The sequence below is a fragment of the Nilaparvata lugens genome, chromosome 6 (assembly GCF_014356525.2).
Source record: "Nilaparvata lugens isolate BPH chromosome 6, ASM1435652v1, whole genome shotgun sequence".
In the NCBI taxonomy this organism is placed as follows: Eukaryota; Metazoa; Arthropoda; class Insecta; order Hemiptera; family Delphacidae; genus Nilaparvata; species Nilaparvata lugens.
The window spans coordinates 65696275-65715508 of record NC_052509.1 but is presented as its reverse complement, the minus strand read 5'-3'; the positions used below and the strand labels follow the sequence as shown (position 1 = coordinate 65715508).

The 19234-nt window shown below is 35.3% G+C and overlaps 1 protein-coding gene across 6 annotated transcripts in view; it reads left to right on the top strand.

The window, feature by feature from the left end:
- LOC111051096 (1-phosphatidylinositol 4,5-bisphosphate phosphodiesterase gamma-1-like) overlaps nt 1-19234 on the top strand; it is a 102698-nt gene that overhangs the window by 29299 nt on the left and 54165 nt on the right. For all 6 annotated transcript variants that reach the window (XR_005571696.1, XR_005571695.1, XR_005571694.1 and 3 more), the window contains exons 10-13: nt 1762-1961; nt 5667-5836; nt 12466-12607; nt 18807-18988. Coding sequence is in view for 2 of the 6 variants with exons in the window: in XM_039431757.1 (XP_039287691.1) it covers nt 1762-1961; nt 5667-5836; nt 12466-12607; nt 18807-18988 (694 nt within the window). In the remaining 4 variants the exon portion in view is untranslated. The remainder of the gene's footprint in view (nt 1-1761; nt 1962-5666; nt 5837-12465; nt 12608-18806; nt 18989-19234) is intronic.

Here is a 19234-nt window from a genome sequence, read left to right as displayed (position 1 = left end):
CATTTTAAACGAGAATGAACCGTTAATATTACATCAATAAACCGGTATTAGTTACCCTCAATAGGCATTGACAAGACAGAGGATCGACAACTTTGTTTTCCTATCTTTCTCTACTGCCATTACAACGTGGACCTCACTATAGATAGTCCTTTTCGGCTCGAGTCAACAGTGAAATTATAAACATTAACGCCCTAATATCTTCTTAAGCTAAAAGTAGAAATCTCAGTTCCCTTTTTGAATTATTTAATCACAACATGTTTCAACATTGATGCCATTTTAAATTATTTATTTATTTATGAAAAACATGGAAGCATACAGGATTTCTCCCAAAAATTGCTTCCATAACAACACAATTACAATAGTTCATTATACATAGTAAGAGTACAGAAAAGAAGAATATTGAAAAAATTACAATGAAAGAAGAGGAAAAATAATAGAAAAAAAAATGAACAAAAAAAGAAACAGAATCAGCATTAATCATACCCTTGAGGACTAGTACAAAAGTAGATAAAAAAAAACCATCAACTCAACAGACAAGAGACACATTAAAACACTCGCAGAAGTCGCCTACAATCCCTACGGAAGCGACTGTAACCGAATGACAGGTCAAGATGATCCGAGAAGCAATTGAAAATGAATGATGAATGATCTATACATGGGAGAGTTCTGATGTTTTAAAGTGTTGCAATAAGGTATAAATAATCTAAAACTGGAACGGCGAGGCACTGCAGAAATGTACACATTTAACTGGGAAAGCAAAAACATTGAGCCGATTCTGCCATTGAATACATTAAAAACGAACAAAAGCATACCTACTAAAATCACGTCTCAATTTTAATGATTCCACACCGAACATCATTCTGAGTTGTGATGTGGGAAAGTCGAAGGGGCATGTATTGTTGAACTTTTTAAAATATAAATATCTAAGGATATCTGTTTTGAACACACTCCAAAGGATGTATCAGTGAATTGTGGTATGGGTTCCAAACCACACAACCATACTCCAGAACGCTACGAATAAGTGTCTTGAAGAGATAGCACAGAGTTCGTATGCTGTTGAAATGTGAGCATGTTCTGATTATGAAACCAAGCTGCTGATATGCCTTATTCACAATCCTTTCAACATGCAGAGAGAAATTGAGCTTGTGATCGAAAACAACTCCCAAGTCTTTGAAATTTTCTACTTCTTTAATAATTATGCCATTAATATGATAAGGAGCGTTGTTCAATGTAATGTTCCCCTGACGGGTAATCCTCATGACACTGCATTTTCCCACATTCACATCCAATCCATTATCCACACACTAACCACACACACCATCTACATCACTCTGCAAGAGCTCACAATCAACAATATCACTTATTCTTCTGAAAAGCTTCACATCATCGGCATATAATAGAACATTAGAGTGATTTATGTCATTAGGCAAATCATTAATGAATAACAGAAAAAGCAATGGTCCCAAGTTCGATCCTTGAGGAACCCCAGAAGTATTCACAAAACAGTGTGACCGGTAATTCAGCATCTGTACATACATACTGCCTTCTCCCAACATTTTTTCAAGTGTGATTAAGTGTGATGTTGTGATTGAATAATTCAAAAAGGCTACTGAGATTTTTATTTTTATTTCTACTTCTTAAGCTATCTTTTTCTCTATGCTTTTTCCCAGAACTGTCCTGTTCCTAATTTTGTACTATTATTTTATTGTTCCTCTTGTCTTTTTTGTTAACTGGTTTAATGTGTTTGATTGATTGTTACAGGTAAAGAAATGGACCTGCGAAATACGGTGAAGAATGGCATATTGTACCTGGAAGATCCAGTCGATAAAAAATGGAATCCTCACTTCTTTTTCTTGACTCACCACAAACTATTCTACACGGATAGTTTCGAAGGTGGACCTGACGCTGATGAAGGCGAGGATGATGAGGCTGAACCTCAAACTTTCCTCAAACTCAAAGAGGTATTTCAACGAATCATTTTTAACGCGTATTTTAGAACTAGCAGGTAACCCGTGCTCCGCAAGGGTCTATTTTAAAACTTGAGTAACTGAAAACTTGACCGAGTGGAATTTTGAAGAGTTTGAAGTAGGCCTAGAACCATCCTCGGTTTAAATTCTCGTTTAAGAATCTATATACAACATTTCAGGTTAATTTTAGTCCAGTATTTTAGACGTGATGATGCGCCAATAGTTATTTGTGCAACTAGTGCGCAAAGTGACAGTTTGCTGCACCGAAAGAAACGTTTACGCACGAGCCGTAGGCGAGGGCGGATTGGTTTCTTGAGTGCAGCAGAGGAACTTTGCGCACGTATTTCACATTAAGTTTTTCCTACAGTTACCATTGAATATGAAAAGTGGGTAATTATGGGTAAAATTGCCTGAAATGCATCAAATGTTTTTCTGTGTAATTTTATTATTGATAAAAACCTTAATCCTAAAATCGTAAAGTCCTCGTTGTCCTTGGTTTTAATATATAATGAATAATAATTAGCGCGTTGTGCTTGGTTGCACCTCTGCTCACTATAGCAGCCACAGCAGTCACTGTTACCAACTTCATTTTGATTTTGCTGCACTGTTGCTCCATATAACCTACTAAGTATTTTGCGTTGCCATGTTGCAAATCTGGAGTGCAGAAAAATTTTTCCCGCACTAGAGCGGAAAAGTGATTCTTTGCGTTCTGTAATCAGTGCAGCAATGGCCACTTTTCAACGTAACTGTAGGAAAACATAATTTTCCTCTCCCGCACGTGTATAAGCCAGATCTTCCCTTTATTATAGTATAGATGAGTTCCTAAACTTGGTACTAACATAATAAAGTGACAGAACTCAAATCTTGTTTAGAAACCTTCCTCAACTTAATGCTAACCTGACAAAATTGAACTAGTTATTAATTTAGTTACCAATTTTAACCATCTGTTTCGAAGAGGTAGTCTCTCTAGATTATAGTTTTATATCGACTTATGTAAATTACAATTATAATTATATTCATGTCCCATGAAAGAAATTTGAACATTAATTCTGAAAAATCTAGAAGGAAAATTGAAATTTGGGCTTCGAGGTGCACGAGATTGACATTTTTAGAATCTACATGCAAAATTTGGAGATTCAAATCATTCCAGTTTTTCCGGTATGCAATCCACAAGTCGACATGTTTTGATGCGAACAAACACAACCCTACTCTCTCTTATTATATAGATTGAAAGAATACGAGTTGATGTTGTCAACACCACTATATTTGTTGACAATCACAGAACGAGGCTTCATGGCAACACGTGTCACATCTTCAGCTAAACTGGTGTTGATTGTTATTGTTCAAGGAACAGGAAGAATAGAAAGAAGGAAATTGGTATATTTGGGACATGTGATGAGGGGTGAGAAGTATTACCTGTTGAGGCTTATCATGCAGGTCAAGATCAGGGGAAAGAGAAATGTAGCAAAATTGTCCTGGCTATGTTATTTTTACTTTCCTTGTCCTATTACCATAGGTAAGGAAAGTATTGCTTTCCAAAAAAAATTAAGGTACCCTAATTTCAAGTTTTCTATACGTTTCAAGGTCCCCTGAGTCCATAAACATGATTTTTGGGTGTTGGTCTGTGTGTGTGTGTGTGTTGTGTGTGTGTGTGGTGTGTGTGTGGTGTGTGTGTGTGTGTGTGTGTGTGTGTGTGGTGTGTGTGTGTGTGTGTGTATGAGTGTATGTGCGTCTGTGTACACGATATCTCATCTCCCAGTTAACGGAATGACTTGAAATTTGGAACTTAAGATCCTTACAGTATAAGGATCCGACACGAACAATTTCGATTAAATGTTATTCAAGATGGCGGCTAAAATGGCGAAAATGTTGTCAAAAACAGGGTTTTTTGCGATTTTCTCAAAAATGGCTCCAACGATTTTGATCAAATTCATACCTGAAATAGTCATTGATAAGCTTTATCAACTGCAACAAGTCCTATATCTGTAAAAATTTCAGGAGCTCCGCCCCATCTATGCAAAGTTTGATTTTAGATTCTCAATTATCTGCCTTCATATACAATTTTAACAAAAAATTTCAAGAGGAAAAGATTGTACATGAATATCTCTGCAATAGATGTCCAGTAACATTTTCACCTAAAATTGAAAATAAGCTTGAAATTCGAGAAAATGTGATTATTAAATATTGCAAACTGTTTGGCAACTTTTGGTTCTATTAAATCATTCACTACGAAGAGATAGCAGACCTCGTGTGTCTCTAGCGTTATTGTCCTACCACCAGCTGTCTTATATCTTTGAATAGTAGATTTGAGATGCGCGAGAACACTAGCGTCAGGTGATAAATTTGCATAACGGCAAGGAAAGTTGTGTGAGTGCGCCACACCAGATTTTTAGATATTGGTATGGCTGCAATTCAAAAGAGCTTTTCCGGGCTGCAATTAAAGTAAAGTAAAGTCAGAATCAAGATCGTATTTTCTTATTTCTTATTGAAGTAATTTTCTAAAATCAAAGTAAACAGAAATATTCCATTGATGATAATATCCAACCTCCGATAGGAGAAGGATCCAAAAGAAGAAGAAGAAGAAGAAGGAACAGGAAATTGAGGTTATGTGCTGGGGTTGTAAAAGAGAAGAAAAATATTAGTGGGAATTGTTGGATGAATGATCAATCAACATCAACGTCTTAGGCCCAGTTGCACAAAAGCCGGTTAAATTTTAATCGTGATTAATTTCACGAAAAACAATCAGAAAAGCTTATTTTGAAAAATAACCTTCTCTGATTGGTTATCGAGAAATAATCACAAGTGTTATAATGTATATAATTATAGTCAGGTGTTTCTGGCTAAATTATTCGAAGCAAATGTTTCAACATACCTCCCATTCACAGACCGCGGTCGTGTGTTAATGGGAAGGATATTTTATATCCGTCTTAGAGAATCGACAATTATTTGTTGAAACACCGCCGATTTATGAAATTACATAACATTATATTATCGTTATTCAATTGCATTCAATCTTTATTATCATTTATTAATCATTTATACTTTGTAAAATTCGTTGAATAACTAGCATTATCATCATTTAATGTAAATTAGTGTATAAGTCAGTAAATATTGTAACATAAATAAATAAAGAAATCCAATCTAAACTAATTCCTTAAATAATATCAATTAACTTTCATAACTAAATATTTTTTACTGAAGTAATTTTATAAAATCAAAGTAAACAGAAATATTCGTTTTATATTCAAAACCTTGCATCTATTCAAAAGGTTTTCATATGAAATATCTCCCTGATAATTGCTGACCAAACGTAAAATCTTCCTCTGTACCGAAGATACTCTCCTAACTTTTTGTGTAGTTGAGAAGTTGATAATGTGGTAATTATTCATATTGAATGAAAAAGACTAAGTAATTGTCAAAAAACCACAGATTTATTGATACTTAGAAAGACCGGTTTCGGTTATTACACCATTGTCAATCTCTGAGAAACAGAGTATCAATAACTTCCAAGTATCAATAAATCTGTGGTTTTTTGACAATTTCTTAGTCTTTTTCATTCAATACTCTCCTAAGATAAACATTGCTAGCAAATCCCCAACCTTCAAAAATAATATACATGCCAATAGTATTTAAAATTTATAGTTGACAAACTAATAAGTTTTTTTATTTTATTGTTTTATTGATGTTGTGTGTTATCAGGGTGTTCCGAACGATGAGCTGCACTTTGGCGAGAAATGGTTCCACGGGAAGCTGTTGGGCGGTCGCGCCGAAGCCGAGGATTTACTGAGAAGATACTCGCACCTCGGTGATGGCACTTTCCTTGTCAGAGAGAGTGAGACGTTTGTCGGTGACTACTCGCTCTCGTTCTGGTTTGTAACCATATTCAAAAATAGTTATTTGCACTTATACTGAGCGTTTCAAAATGTTCTTCAGGAATACGAAAATTTATTACAAAAAAAAAAAACTATTCCACTCACAATAATGAAACAAGTACTGTATGGAAGAGCGGTTCAAACAGTTTTTTTCCACGAGTTGACCGTTTGCCTGCTATAGTGAGGTCCACGTTATAATGGCAGTGAAGAAAGATAGGAGAAAAACGTTGCCAAGTCTCTCCATTTTGCCACTGAGTGTACACAGCTGTTACTCAATTCATCCCATTAAATTTGATTTGATAATAATTATCATTTCCTTGATAAAATAATCAATTTAATGTCAAATTAATCAAGAATATATTTCTTCATAATTTGATTCAAAAATTTGCTTTCATAACTGAGATCAGATTTTTATTTTTATATAAACCTGAAATGGCGGCTGATTTAAAAAGCTGTGATACACCAATCTGAATTTCAAAACAACAGAAATTAAGTTATGTGGTAGGTATTCTATTCCAATGTATTTTAAAAATAATAGAAAAATAGAAATCCTATTTAAAATAAGTAATTTCAATGGAAATAATTCTGAAATAACCTTTCAATATTTTTTATACCGGTACGATTAGGTCTAACCTATAAGTGTAGGCTAACTGAAGCATGGATGAAGTCTAGGATGGTTAGTTATCAACTTTCAAAGTGTCATTTCAGGTATTTTAATCTGTGTTTCTCATACGGTAATGCCTAAAAATTATTTCATTGTTTCAAAAATACATTTTAAATCAACCACTTGTGAACTAAAGTATTTTGATAGAATGAAGAAAAAAAATGGCGGCTGAGAATGGTTTGTTCAGTTTTGTACAGTGACTGTCAAAAGTAAAAATGAAATATTCTGGCAAACAGACACCATTGCAAAGCTAGAGAGAGATAGCGCTATCTGTTTTGTTGAATGATAGAAAAGGACAGCAACAGTATTGTCAATCCTTCACTGCCATTATAACGTGGACCTCACTTTAGTTGTAGACAGTAGAGAAAATGGTTGCCACCAAATGGCAGTGTATGGGCCGTTATTTTTTGCAGAAACGACAGTGAACGGCATGGCTTACCTTTTTTTTCAGATTACGTCCTAAAGACTCCAGTCATGGAGTATAAGACAAGTCATGTTATTACATAATAATTCTAACACTAAGTAGTTCAACCTAGTTTAGGTTTGAAAGGAATTCTTGTACACTATAAAAAGCTCTATCAACTAAATATTTTTTCATTTGTTTTTTGAAAATCTTCAAATCATCATTACTTTTCAAGATTTGAGGTAGCTTGTTATAAAATTTCCTACCAATATAATCTGGTTTTTGTTCAAATAACCTACTATTGTGACCCATTATATGATAATCTGCTCTGTTTCGCGTATTATACTCATGAACATCTGAATTCTGGATCACACCACTCGTTTTCACATGCATTACAACTTCATATACATTCAAAGATGGCACAGTTAATAGACCAAGCTTTTTAAATAAAGGCCTACAAGAATCTAACCTATTCACTTTCTCTATACATCTGAGTGCCTTCTTTTGAATCTTAAACACTGTCCATATTTTGTTGAGATGAATTACCCCATACTAAAATAGCATACCTAATATGAGATAGTATAAGTCCATGGTAAGCAGTTAACAGTAGTTTTTTATCATTCAGCCTAGCAAGCTGCCGCAGGACAAATACCCCAGATGATATCTTATTACATATCCTCTCAATGTAAGGATGCCATGTTAATTTCCTGTCCAATAAAATTCCCAAGAATGCTACTTTCTCTTCTTGGTCTAATTCATTTTCCTCTACAAACACATTTATTTCTCTATCCTCTACTGAATTATATTTACTTTTGAATTGTAGGAATTGACATTTCTTACTATTTATTGTTAATTGCCTTTACTTCAAGAATTGGACAATTGACTGTACTCCAGTAAAAGCATTTATTTCTAGACTATCTAATAAATAATTGTTAAAGATAAGCGATGTGTCATCAGCAAACAACAGAGCTCTGTGATCTTTTAACTCTTTTGGTAATTGGTTCACATACAACAGAAACAGTAAGGGACCCAGAATTGAGCCTTGACGTACTCCAGCCTGGACCTCCAGTTTTTGAGATTTAATTTTTACTATTTCATTCCCATCCACCTTGGTAAGCTCAACACACTGGTTTCTACCTATGAGATATGATTCAAACCATTTTAGTTCTACACCATTCACACCTACAGTTTTCAGTATTTCCAATAATATTCTATGGGTCACACAATCAAAAGCTTTGGATAAATCAAGAAATATTGCGGCTGCCTTCTCACCTGAATCTATTATATCTATTAGTCTTTCAACAAGGGATACTATTGCAGTCTTAGTAGATTTCCCTTTCTGGAACCCATGCTGTTCATCACATGAAATTAATTTCTTCCAGGTGCATCAATAACCTATTTAAAACTACTCTTTCAAAAATTTTACTTATTACATTTAGAATACTAATGGGTCTATAATTTTCAACTCTTTCAGAATTACCGCTCTTGAAAATTGGCAAAATTTTTCCTTGTTTCAGATCATCAGGGAAAATACCCTGCTCTAGTGAAGTATTAAGGAGATGCAATAAAGGGTCCAGTAATTCATTTTCACATTCTTTTAAAATTTTGCTTGAGACCCCATCCAATCCTACTGTTTTTTTGTTATTCAAATTTTTTATTATTTTTGACAACTCATCTCTTGATAATGGATGAAATTTAAATACCTTTCCAATTGGCTCAGCATTTAATGTAGTTGTATTATAAGTATTAGTGTTCAGTGACTTTTGGAGATTATATGCAACCTGTTGATAATATTTATTGAAAAAGTTACAAATGTCTATACTATCATCCATATAATTTCCATGTTCATCGATTATCCTAGGGACATTAGTAACTGTATCTTTTTGAGCTGCTCTCCTATTTCTATTAATTACCTCCCAAACAGCAGAGTTAAAATTGGTACTAGTTGTTAATATTTCAGCTGTTTTCTTACACTTAGCTTTCCTCACTTCTTTTGCATAGTTTTTCTTTAGACATTTGTATTTGACTTCACTCGGAACATCCTTCACTAATTTAAATTCCGCATAAGCTTCCCTAACAATATTTCTTTGAGTAAGAATATCTTCAGTTATCCATTCATCTACTTTGTTTAATTTACTTTTTACTTTGACTTTTTTTATCGGACAGCATACACTAATGTGAAATCTTAGAGTATCAATGAATTGCTGCAAATGTTCTGAAAATGTTGCAATTATGGCTTAGCTATGCCTCAGCTATTATAGCTGTTCGGTACACCTTTTTATTTTTATTTTAATTGGATAATCTTTTTCAATACAATTGTTAAGATCATTATAAGAGTGAGAAAAAGTGGCAACTGAATTTTTTAAGTGCTCTAATAAGCGAGTTATGGTTTGTTGAAGTGCTGAACTCCGTTTTCTTTTCAGATCATAAACGGTTTCGAAAACTCTGTTAATCAGTCTCAAATAAGTTGCCATTGTTCTGTTGCCAATTTAAGCATTGGAGTTTTTTTTAATACAATCAGTACATCATAGGCTTTGTTCTAATATGAGTTTTTTCGCGATTAATGCCAAAATAAACAAGTTATCGATTTCACAAAAAATGTTACTTTTTTATTTATGAACGATATGGGAAATATAATGTTTTAGTTTGGAAAGATACATTTTTTGAATTACTAGTAGTTCTGTGAACAGTAGACCTCACCCAGTGTTCTCATCCACAAGTACCTGATTGAAACTATAGACCTTATGGAAATACAGCAATAGACTGGCTTCTCCACACATCTGTGTAATCACTTGTCAGCTGATTTATGATGAATAACTCTATAGTCTGATTTTTACTCTAATATTGGCGTATGAGGAGGCTCCTTTTTCCTTTTATATTATCCTTGAAATGCAAAATTTCCAAAAACCTTGTATATACGTCGACGCGCAATTAAAAAAGGAACATACCTGTCAAATTTCATGAAAATCTATTACCGCGTTTCGCCGTAAATGCGCAAGATATAAACATTTAAACATTAAGAGAAATGCCAAACCGTCGACTTGAATCTTAAGGTGCGTACAGACTGTCGCTCTGCTCCGCAACCGAACGTCACTCCAGCAGAGCGATTGATGATCGACCGGCGAGCAACAGTGGTTCGACCGGGGAACGCGAGAAGATCTAACATCTTCCGTAACGTTCATGATGGGTGCGTGGGCGGTGCGACTGTGGTTCGATGGTGGTACGAGGGCGGTACGAGGGAGGAGCGTGCTCGGTGCGGGTTGGAAGCACGAATATGTGTACGCAGCTTTAGACCTCACTTCGCTCGGTCGATTAAGAAAAGTTCTAATAATATAGTCGAAACCGTTTATGATCTGGAAAGAAAACGGAATCTGGAAAGTTAGCACTTCAACAACCCATAGCTCGCTTATTAGACCACTTAAACATTTCAGTTGCCACTTTTTCTCACTCTTATAATGATCTTAGCCAATGATATTGAAAAAGATTAACCAATTTAAATATTGAAAAAGTGTACCAAACAGCCTTAAACGACTTGATTTTCCAGCATGACGGTTTTCCTGCCCATTTTCATAATGAGGTTCGACGGTACCCGGTACACGACGGTACACAACATTGCCACGACGCTGGATAGGACAAGCGTCTGAGGAAGACCAGCAACTTTTACTGTGGCCACCGAGATCACCAGACCTCACGCCATGTGACTTCTTTCTCTGGGGCTGTGTGAAACTAGATTCATGTTATGAATTCAGTGGAATTGGCAGAGTTGCCATTGTTCTGTTACCACAGCCTTCTATAGTAGATAGCTTTGATTCAAGTTATTCCGCCATATCTGATGTAATATTGACCGTTGAATCTTGTTAATAATGATCAATTCCATCTCAAATAAAGTCTATTCATCAGTAAAATATATAATTCAATTATTCGATAAAAAAGTTTCATAATTTAAATGAAAATTTTGGTAGTTTATTATATTTCTTCATATAGAATATAGTGAATATAGAAATTGGCCATTTTTTGTGTATTGGAATATGGGCTTTAGTACACTCAACAATAAATTTTCCATTTTTCGACCGAATTTGACTTATGATGCATGATTTTGGACCGCCTTAACGAGCCGAGAAGAATGAAGTGTAGTACGATGAAATCTGTGCATTGTGTCAGAAGTTATAAATGTTTGAAATTTTGATCCTTGAGGTGTCCTTAAGCGCGCCTCTACACTAGGAAATACTGAAATGAAGTGCATCTAACCGGTGATTTTCATAGAACATAATCTTATGAACTTATGTCATTGTGCGAAATATCAATGTGAAGACTATGTAGTTGGTGATGATGGTGGAAGGTGAAAATTAGGTGTTTTTTACAATACAAGGAGCATTGTTGTCAGGTGTACCTGGAAATCTATATGAGATAGAGCGCTCTACCTGATCTCAGATTGTAGAGCACAAAAATACGCCCAGACGGATTTTGAATTATTCATCTAAATGGTAATAATCGGAAAATATTGTTGATCAAAAACTAAAATTCATCAAAATTTATTTTTTCTTCAAATTTCACTCATTTTTGAAAAATCATAACTCAGTACTCATTGGAGATAGAGAGTTCCGAATGATCTTATTTTATTCAGAATTTCATAATCTAGAAAAAAGGCGGGAGCAAATTTTTCTGTCCGATTAGGAGATTTGGCAGAAATAGCTGAAAACTGAAGAATGAGCCGAAAATACGAGGTTTCTGGGCCACCCTGTATCTAGCACAAGGAAATTTTGCATGAAGAAATTGGTTCTGGACTTCTCTTATGTACCCAAATAATATATTAAAAAATCAGAACTACAATATAAATTGCAAGCACACCCCCTTTTTTATGCCTATATTGACTTGATATCATGGTGCTTCCATATCAAGGTCTTGTCATAAACATGAAACACTATGACCTCATCGGCTTGAGATTGTACAATAAATTGCCATTGGATATCAAATGTTGTGAAAATATTGTTATTTTTTAAAAAATTAATTTTTGAGTGATTGGATTTGAGACCTTTCTATTGTTTGACAGAGTTTTTCGATTCTACTTGATGTAATATTCTACTTTGTGAATAAACTATCACGTTGACTATGTGTTATTTAAATTTTGGAGAGCAATAGCACAAGGTTACCTTTTTTCTCTCCCTATCATTTTGATGATGTACTTATTGTATGAATCAATAAATAATCAAATACTTTATTACTTTCTAATTGTATTACTATGACTGTCAATTACATTGGTCTACTACAATAACATTTAATTATTTATTATGTCGTGAATCACACTGTAGGGGTGAAGTGAAGCTGGCGTTTAGAAATTTCTGTATTCAAGCATTCAAATGAGAATTAATTTTGAATGTTTTTTCTATTCAAATATTAAATTAATCAATCAAAATTGGTAATTACCAATGTAATTTTTCTGTAAGTTGACCACGAATACTGTTAGAGTGGTCAACTTAGTTCCTACTTTTTTAAATTTTAATTTTTTTTGTGAAAAGAATCAATAAATTTCAATTATTAATTTAATAATTTTGTTGACAGGAGACAAGGAAAAGTGAACCACTGTCGGATCAGGTCGAAACAGGATAAAGGCCAAATCAAGTTTTTCCTCATTGATAAGAACTGCTTCGATAGCTTATACAGTCTGATCACACATTACAGAAATCATTCCCTCAGAAGTCAGGTAATTGATTACTGTTCTCCACACTATTACTATGTTAGATAAACTTACCTATCATCGAATCTGTCAGATTCGCCAGAAATATTTAATTGACCGAGCGAAGTGAGGTCTAAGATTTAAGTCGACGGTTTGGCATTTCTCTTAATGTTTAAATGTTTGAATGTTTATATGTTTATATGTTGCGCATTTACGGCGAAACGCGGTAATAGATTGTCATGAAATTTGACAGGTAGGCTATGTTCCTTATTAAATTACGCGTCGACGTATATACAAGGTTTTTGGAAATTTTGCATTTCAAGGATAATATGAAAGCAAAAAGGAGCCTCCTTCATACGTCAATATTAGAGTGAAAATCAGACTATAGAATTATTCATCATAGATCAGCTGTCGAGTTGACTATAAATTACATGCAATTCAATATCTCAATGTAACTTGGTAAAAAATTGGCAGCTGTGTAGACTATAAATTGCATGCCTCATCGAATGCAATTTTTATGCACTATTAAATAATAGGATGCAAAGAACTTATAACAGCTCGTCTGGGCGCCTAGATGTCTTCTGGTTTTCTCGCGCTAAATTCCGGAAAGCGTTATATATGATAATTAAATCTTGTGTAAGCATTATCTGATCAAATAAATAGTTTTAGTGTATGATTGAGGATGTGTTTGTGGTTTGGGACGTCGTTATAACTGCGCGAGGTCTACTGTTCACAGAACTACTAGTTTAGATGATTCTCTGTTTTAGGGAGTGTCGCTAATGATATATTTCTCATTATTATTCAAATGGTGGGATTAACTAAGGGCCAGTTTCCGAGCTCGGGATTTAGCTAAGTTCTAGACTTAAACTGGCTTTAAACTCTGGAGTCAGAAAATTGGCTTTCCGAGTCAGAGCATTAACGTAGTCGAGGACTCAAATAGACCCTGGAGTTTAGAGATCACTTTAGACCCTGGAGTTTATAATTTTGCTTTCTGAGTGAAGGGCTTATAAGTTCAGGACTTGAATTAGATTCTCGTCTCTTTCCGAGTCAAGGATTTATCAAAAATCGTTAAGTCCAGGACTTGAAACAGCGTGATTTCAAACCCTCGACTGGGGTAGGGTTTAAATTTAAGTTCTAGACCTAACCAAGCTAACACAATTCAGTTATTGTTTTGGAGTAGATGAATAGTAAAATAAATGTCATGGAATATCTAATTTATTTGATTAGTCCATCTAAATTCATAATTTATAGTTTGCAAGTTTATTTTGGAATAAAGTTCTTCATAATATTGATTCTATCTATCTGTAGTTTTCTGCTCGTAAGCAGGTCCTTCTATATGGCAGCAGCCCTCCACTCTCTTCTATTCTCTGCCAGTCGCTTCGTTGCGACTATTAATATTGATTAGTCCGTCTAAATTCATAATTTATAGTTTGCAAGTTTATTTTGGAATAAAGTTCTTCATAATATTATGCGTAAAAACTAACCTCATTTTACGACTGTGACATAACCTAAAAATGTTCAAGAAAAATAATACAAGGATTGCCTTGGAATTTTATCTCCCAATGTGAGTATTATTAATCAATGCCATATTCAACATATTAATAATATTACAAAATAGCTTTTTATGTATTAAGAGCGTAATGCGCGACTTACATACAAAAATTTTTCTACAACTGCACAAACCTGTTAAATCACTTATATCCGGCGGAGTTTATAATAATTCGTCTACACTGATATCCATCATGGCTGTAGAACCGGTAAAATTACCGACTTTTTAGGTCAAGATCTGACCGAGAGTGGTTTGTCTTTTGGCGAGCTGCTTGTCATCAGCTGATTAGCGAGCGTAAAGAAACTTCTGCGCATGCGCGAATGATTTGTGAGCGTAAAGAAAATCTGCGCATGCGCAGATGGTTAGCGAGCGAAAAAGTAGATTCTCCTCAGAAATAAGCTGTTTTACAAGGAGAATATTGAGTATGTAAATTCTTTCTTGATGCGCAGTTGTAGAAAAATAAATTATTCCAGTTTTTTTTCAAAACAAATACGTTCTCCAACTCAACAGGTAGCATACTAAAATTTTTATTCCAAAATCAATGATGAATAATAGCATAATGTAAAATGAAATGTTTTTTTTAAATTCGTGTTTCAAAAGGTTAGGTTATAGACCTACACCATACAAAGAAGTCGAAACGAATCATCACAGAATAATTTTACAAAATTGGTTGGAGAACATGCTCATTTGAATTATCCCGCTGCATTAAGCTGTTTTCGTTTTTCTATAATGTCAACCTTAGACCAGTTATAGAAGACCAGTTCTGTAACTGGTCTAACATACCAACAATACAACAGCAAAATATTGTGATTTTCCCTCATGTTTACTGCGTTAAAGTCCTGGACTCAAATAAGTCGAGAACTCAATGGACCCCGGAGTTTAGAAGATGAAACCGTGACTCAGAAAGTCGATTTAGACCCGAGCACTTATTTTAGTCCAGAACTTATAGATCCCGAGCTCGGAAATGGGCCCTAAGTATTTATTCTCTTATCGGTGAAAGAAAATTTGAAATATTAGGCTAGACACACACCAGTTAGTCAAGACAAGACAAGACATGATCAGTCACAATACTTCACATAGTTGCTTATGAAGACATGTCTAATTGCAATGACTGGTCAGTGTGTGTTGCGTCTTGACTAACCAGTGTGTGCTCAGCCTAAGATATTTTCAGATGAAAATCTACCTACATTACACCCAGAATTTATTGTTCTTAGGAATTAAACTTTAGAAAATGCAATTTTTGTTTTGTGTAATTGGTTGAAGCATGCCTGACTATAGTGAGTGTTTCGCAGGTCCATTTCTTTACCTGTAACAATCAAACACATTAAACTAGTTTACATAAAAGACAAGAGGAACAATAAAATAATAGTACAAGGTGCGGCAGAAAGGATGAACGGTTTTCAAAAAAGTAATATGTCGTTACCTATGCATAAAAAAACATTTATTTACAGAATAATATTCACATTATTTTACAATTTTAGAAAATTAATGTTTGAAAACAATATCTGACAGGTGACGGCCGTTTTCAGCAATGCACTTTACAAGCAGCTCTCGGAAGTTGGATTGTACTCTTTCTAACATTGCCCTGCCAATTTGTTCGACTTCCTCACGAATTGCTCCCTTTAGTTCTTGAAGTGTACGTGGTTATGCTGGTAAACACGTGACTTCAGGAAACCCCACAAGAAGTAATCGCACATGGACAGGTCTGGAGAACGAGGAGGCCAATCAATGTTACCAAACCGAGAAATGATGCGACCACGAAAAACAGCCCGAATTGCTTCCATTGAATTTCTTGCTGTGTGAGCTGTCGCCCCGTCCTGCTGAAACCATACTTGCCGAATAGGAATACGTTTCCTTCTTAATTCAGGAAGGAAGAATTCAGTGAACGTCTGTCTATAACGTTCTGAGGTTACAGTTACAGTGGTCCCGTTGTCGTCTTCAAAAAAGTATGGACCAATAACAAATATACTGCTCACAGCACACCAAACTGTCGCCTTGGGACTGTGTAATGGTCTCTCATGCATTAATTTTGGATTTTCATCTGACCAATAACGATAGTTCTGCTGATTAACGGTACCATTCAAATGAAAATGTGCTTCACCTGTCGTAAACAAAATGATGTTTACATTTTGGTCAAATATGGCCTTCATTTCTCGAGCAAAATTCAGCCGCTTTACATAATTGCCAGGATTCAATTGTTGAACCATGGCCATTTTGTAGGGATGGAATCCTAGATCTTCATGTAAAATACGCCTTACTGACCGATCACTGATGTTCAGTTCAGAAGAATGTCTCCTAGCAGATCGATTAGGACTACGGAGTATGGCTTGCCGAACTCTTTCCACATTTTGTGGAGTGCGTACAGTGCGATGAGCCCCTGGTGGTCGTTTATTCATTACTGTTCCTACTGAACGAAATGATTTTACCCAACGTAAAATGGTGTTACGAGTGGGTACATTTTCATTTCTCGCAAGATTGAAATGACGACGAAACTCGCGCTGAACTGTAAGATACTCTCATTATTACGCACAAAACTGTCGTAAGTAAACACACGATGTTGCACATTCCACGAATCCATGATGCCGATTAAACAATGACTAGAAAAAATGGTATGATCTACCGAACACATGTTCACTTCAGCTGGCCCAATCCGACTACCCAAATCAGAATACTATCTGTTCTAAAAACATCCACCCTTCCTGCCGCACCCAGTACAAAATTAGAAAAAGGACAGCTCTGGGAAAAAGCATAGAGAAAAAGATAGCTTAAGAAGATATACCAAGGTGTAGGGCGTTCATGTTTCGAATTTCACTGCTGACTCGAGTCGATAAGGACTATCTATAGTTAGGTCCACTTTATAATGGCAGTGGAGAAAGATAGGAGAACAACGTTGCCTCTGTTGATCCTCTGTCTTGTCAATGCCTTTTATGGAGGGTAACTGATATCAGTTTATTGATGAAATATTAACTGTTCATTCTCGTTTAAAATAATCAATCATATTTTATTAAGCAAGAAATTATATATTTCAATAATTTTATAATGAATTTTCATAATTAAGATGAAACATTTTGATAGTTAATTATTAATTTTACATTGTTGAAAGACGATCTGACAACAGAGTAAAGCGAGAAAGAGATATCAGCTTTGTTGAATGATAGACATTGGATAGCAATACCATTGCTAATCAAACATTGCCATTATAACGTGGACCTCACTATAGCAATATAGAGGTACCGGGTTCGATTCCTGGGCTTGGATTGTAGACTTTATCGAGTTTCCTTCTAGCTATTCACCTTGTGTTTTAATAATAAAATCGAATGACCTGGCTGGCTCAGGTCTGGTGTCACAGTTTTCAGGTCGCACCTGATTAATTTCAGGGCTATGACTTAATGACTGCTATTACGCAGCCGGTACCGACGACTCAACGTGTCCATCTGAAACACGGGAGTGGCCCGAGAAAAATATCTAGTTCCGGTTGAACTAAAGGTTAAATTTTAATTGTCTTATCAAAAAGGCCTTCTCTGATTGGTTCTCGTGAAATAATTCACGGTTAAAATTTAACCTGCTTTCGTGCAACCGGGCCCTAGTGTTAAAATAGCGTGTGTTAAATATTTGCAATAGCAGAATTCTTTGGTGTGGTTATCGATGGGTTTACACCTAATAATTACTTACTTACTTACTGCGGTGGCCACTCGTACCCCAGTCGGTACTTGGCCTCATCAACTAAGCCTCTCCAGAAGTTTCGGTCACCCGCGTCCTCCTCTTTTAGGGCCATCCTCCTCATATCTTTCCGGACCTGGTCCCACCATCTAGTTTTTGGCCTTCCAGCTGGTCTCCTTCTCCTATAGGATTATTCCTCAGTACACTGCTTGTCAGAGCGCTTTCTTCTTAATAATTGCATGAGATTTTTATTGTATAAAATATCCCGTGCCTCTAACAGCTTTTAACTTTGGATTTTGGTATGAATAATAATTATTCAATGAAGCTGATTGTATTTAATTTACATAATCCTAATTCATTTTTCCTCCACCTACTGTCTAAAGTACTTACTTTACTCCCTGAAACCTAATACTAAAGTGTCACTTTTTCGCTCTCGGTAGTAAAAAACAGAAAAACTCCCTAGGGAGTAAAAGTGACTCCATTTAAATAACATAGTAGACGGTAAAATTTTATACAATTTTTAAAATATTTTATTCTATTCAAAATACCAGCCAACAAATATTTTTGATCTGCAATTCAAATCTGAACCGCGTGATCTGGAATCAGCCATTTTTGGTAGCTGCTCAGCTGATATAATTGTTACAACTTTTGCCGATAGATAGCGCAATCGGCAGTGGCAATCAGACGACCGGATTTTAGGTTTTAGATTTAGGTTATGTTGTTAGGAATCATTGTCACCAATACGTAAGTTATTAGAATGATTTTATTTGCAGTTTCTATAAAAAAATGTGTATGGAGGAAAAATGTTGTGTACATCACGAGCGAAAAATACTTTTTCTCCCTCAGGAAAATTGCTGCCCTCGGCTTCGCCTCGGGCTTCAAACTTTTTCCCACAGGGAGAAAAAGTCGTACTTTTCACTCTAGATATACAAATAACTATTTGATGCAAGCTTTCTTTGTATGTTGATTTATTGTGTAAAAATTGTAATCAATGTTCTAAAAGAATATTAATTTCAGGAGTTCCTGATAACACTGCAAGAGCCGGTTCCCCAACCGAACAAGCACGAAGGTCAGCCGTGGTACTACCCTCAGGCCTCGCGCAGCTACGCTGAAGAACTACTCAAGAGGGTGCCACTCGATGGAGCTTTCCTCGTGCGTCCAAGTCTCAAGGACAACAATACTTTCGCCATATCGTTCAGGTACATTTTCGGTCACATTTCTATCAAACAAATTACTATTCACCTTGTAGTAGACTTGAAACACTGGTATTGGAAAGCTATAGTGAGGTCCACGTTATAATGGCAGTGTTTGATTAGCAATGGTCCTTGTCTATCATTCAACAAAGCTGATAGCGCTATCTCTTTCTCGCTTTGCTCTGTTGCCAGATCGTCTTTCAACAATGTAGAATTAATAATTAACTACTGTAACAAAATATTTTATCTTAA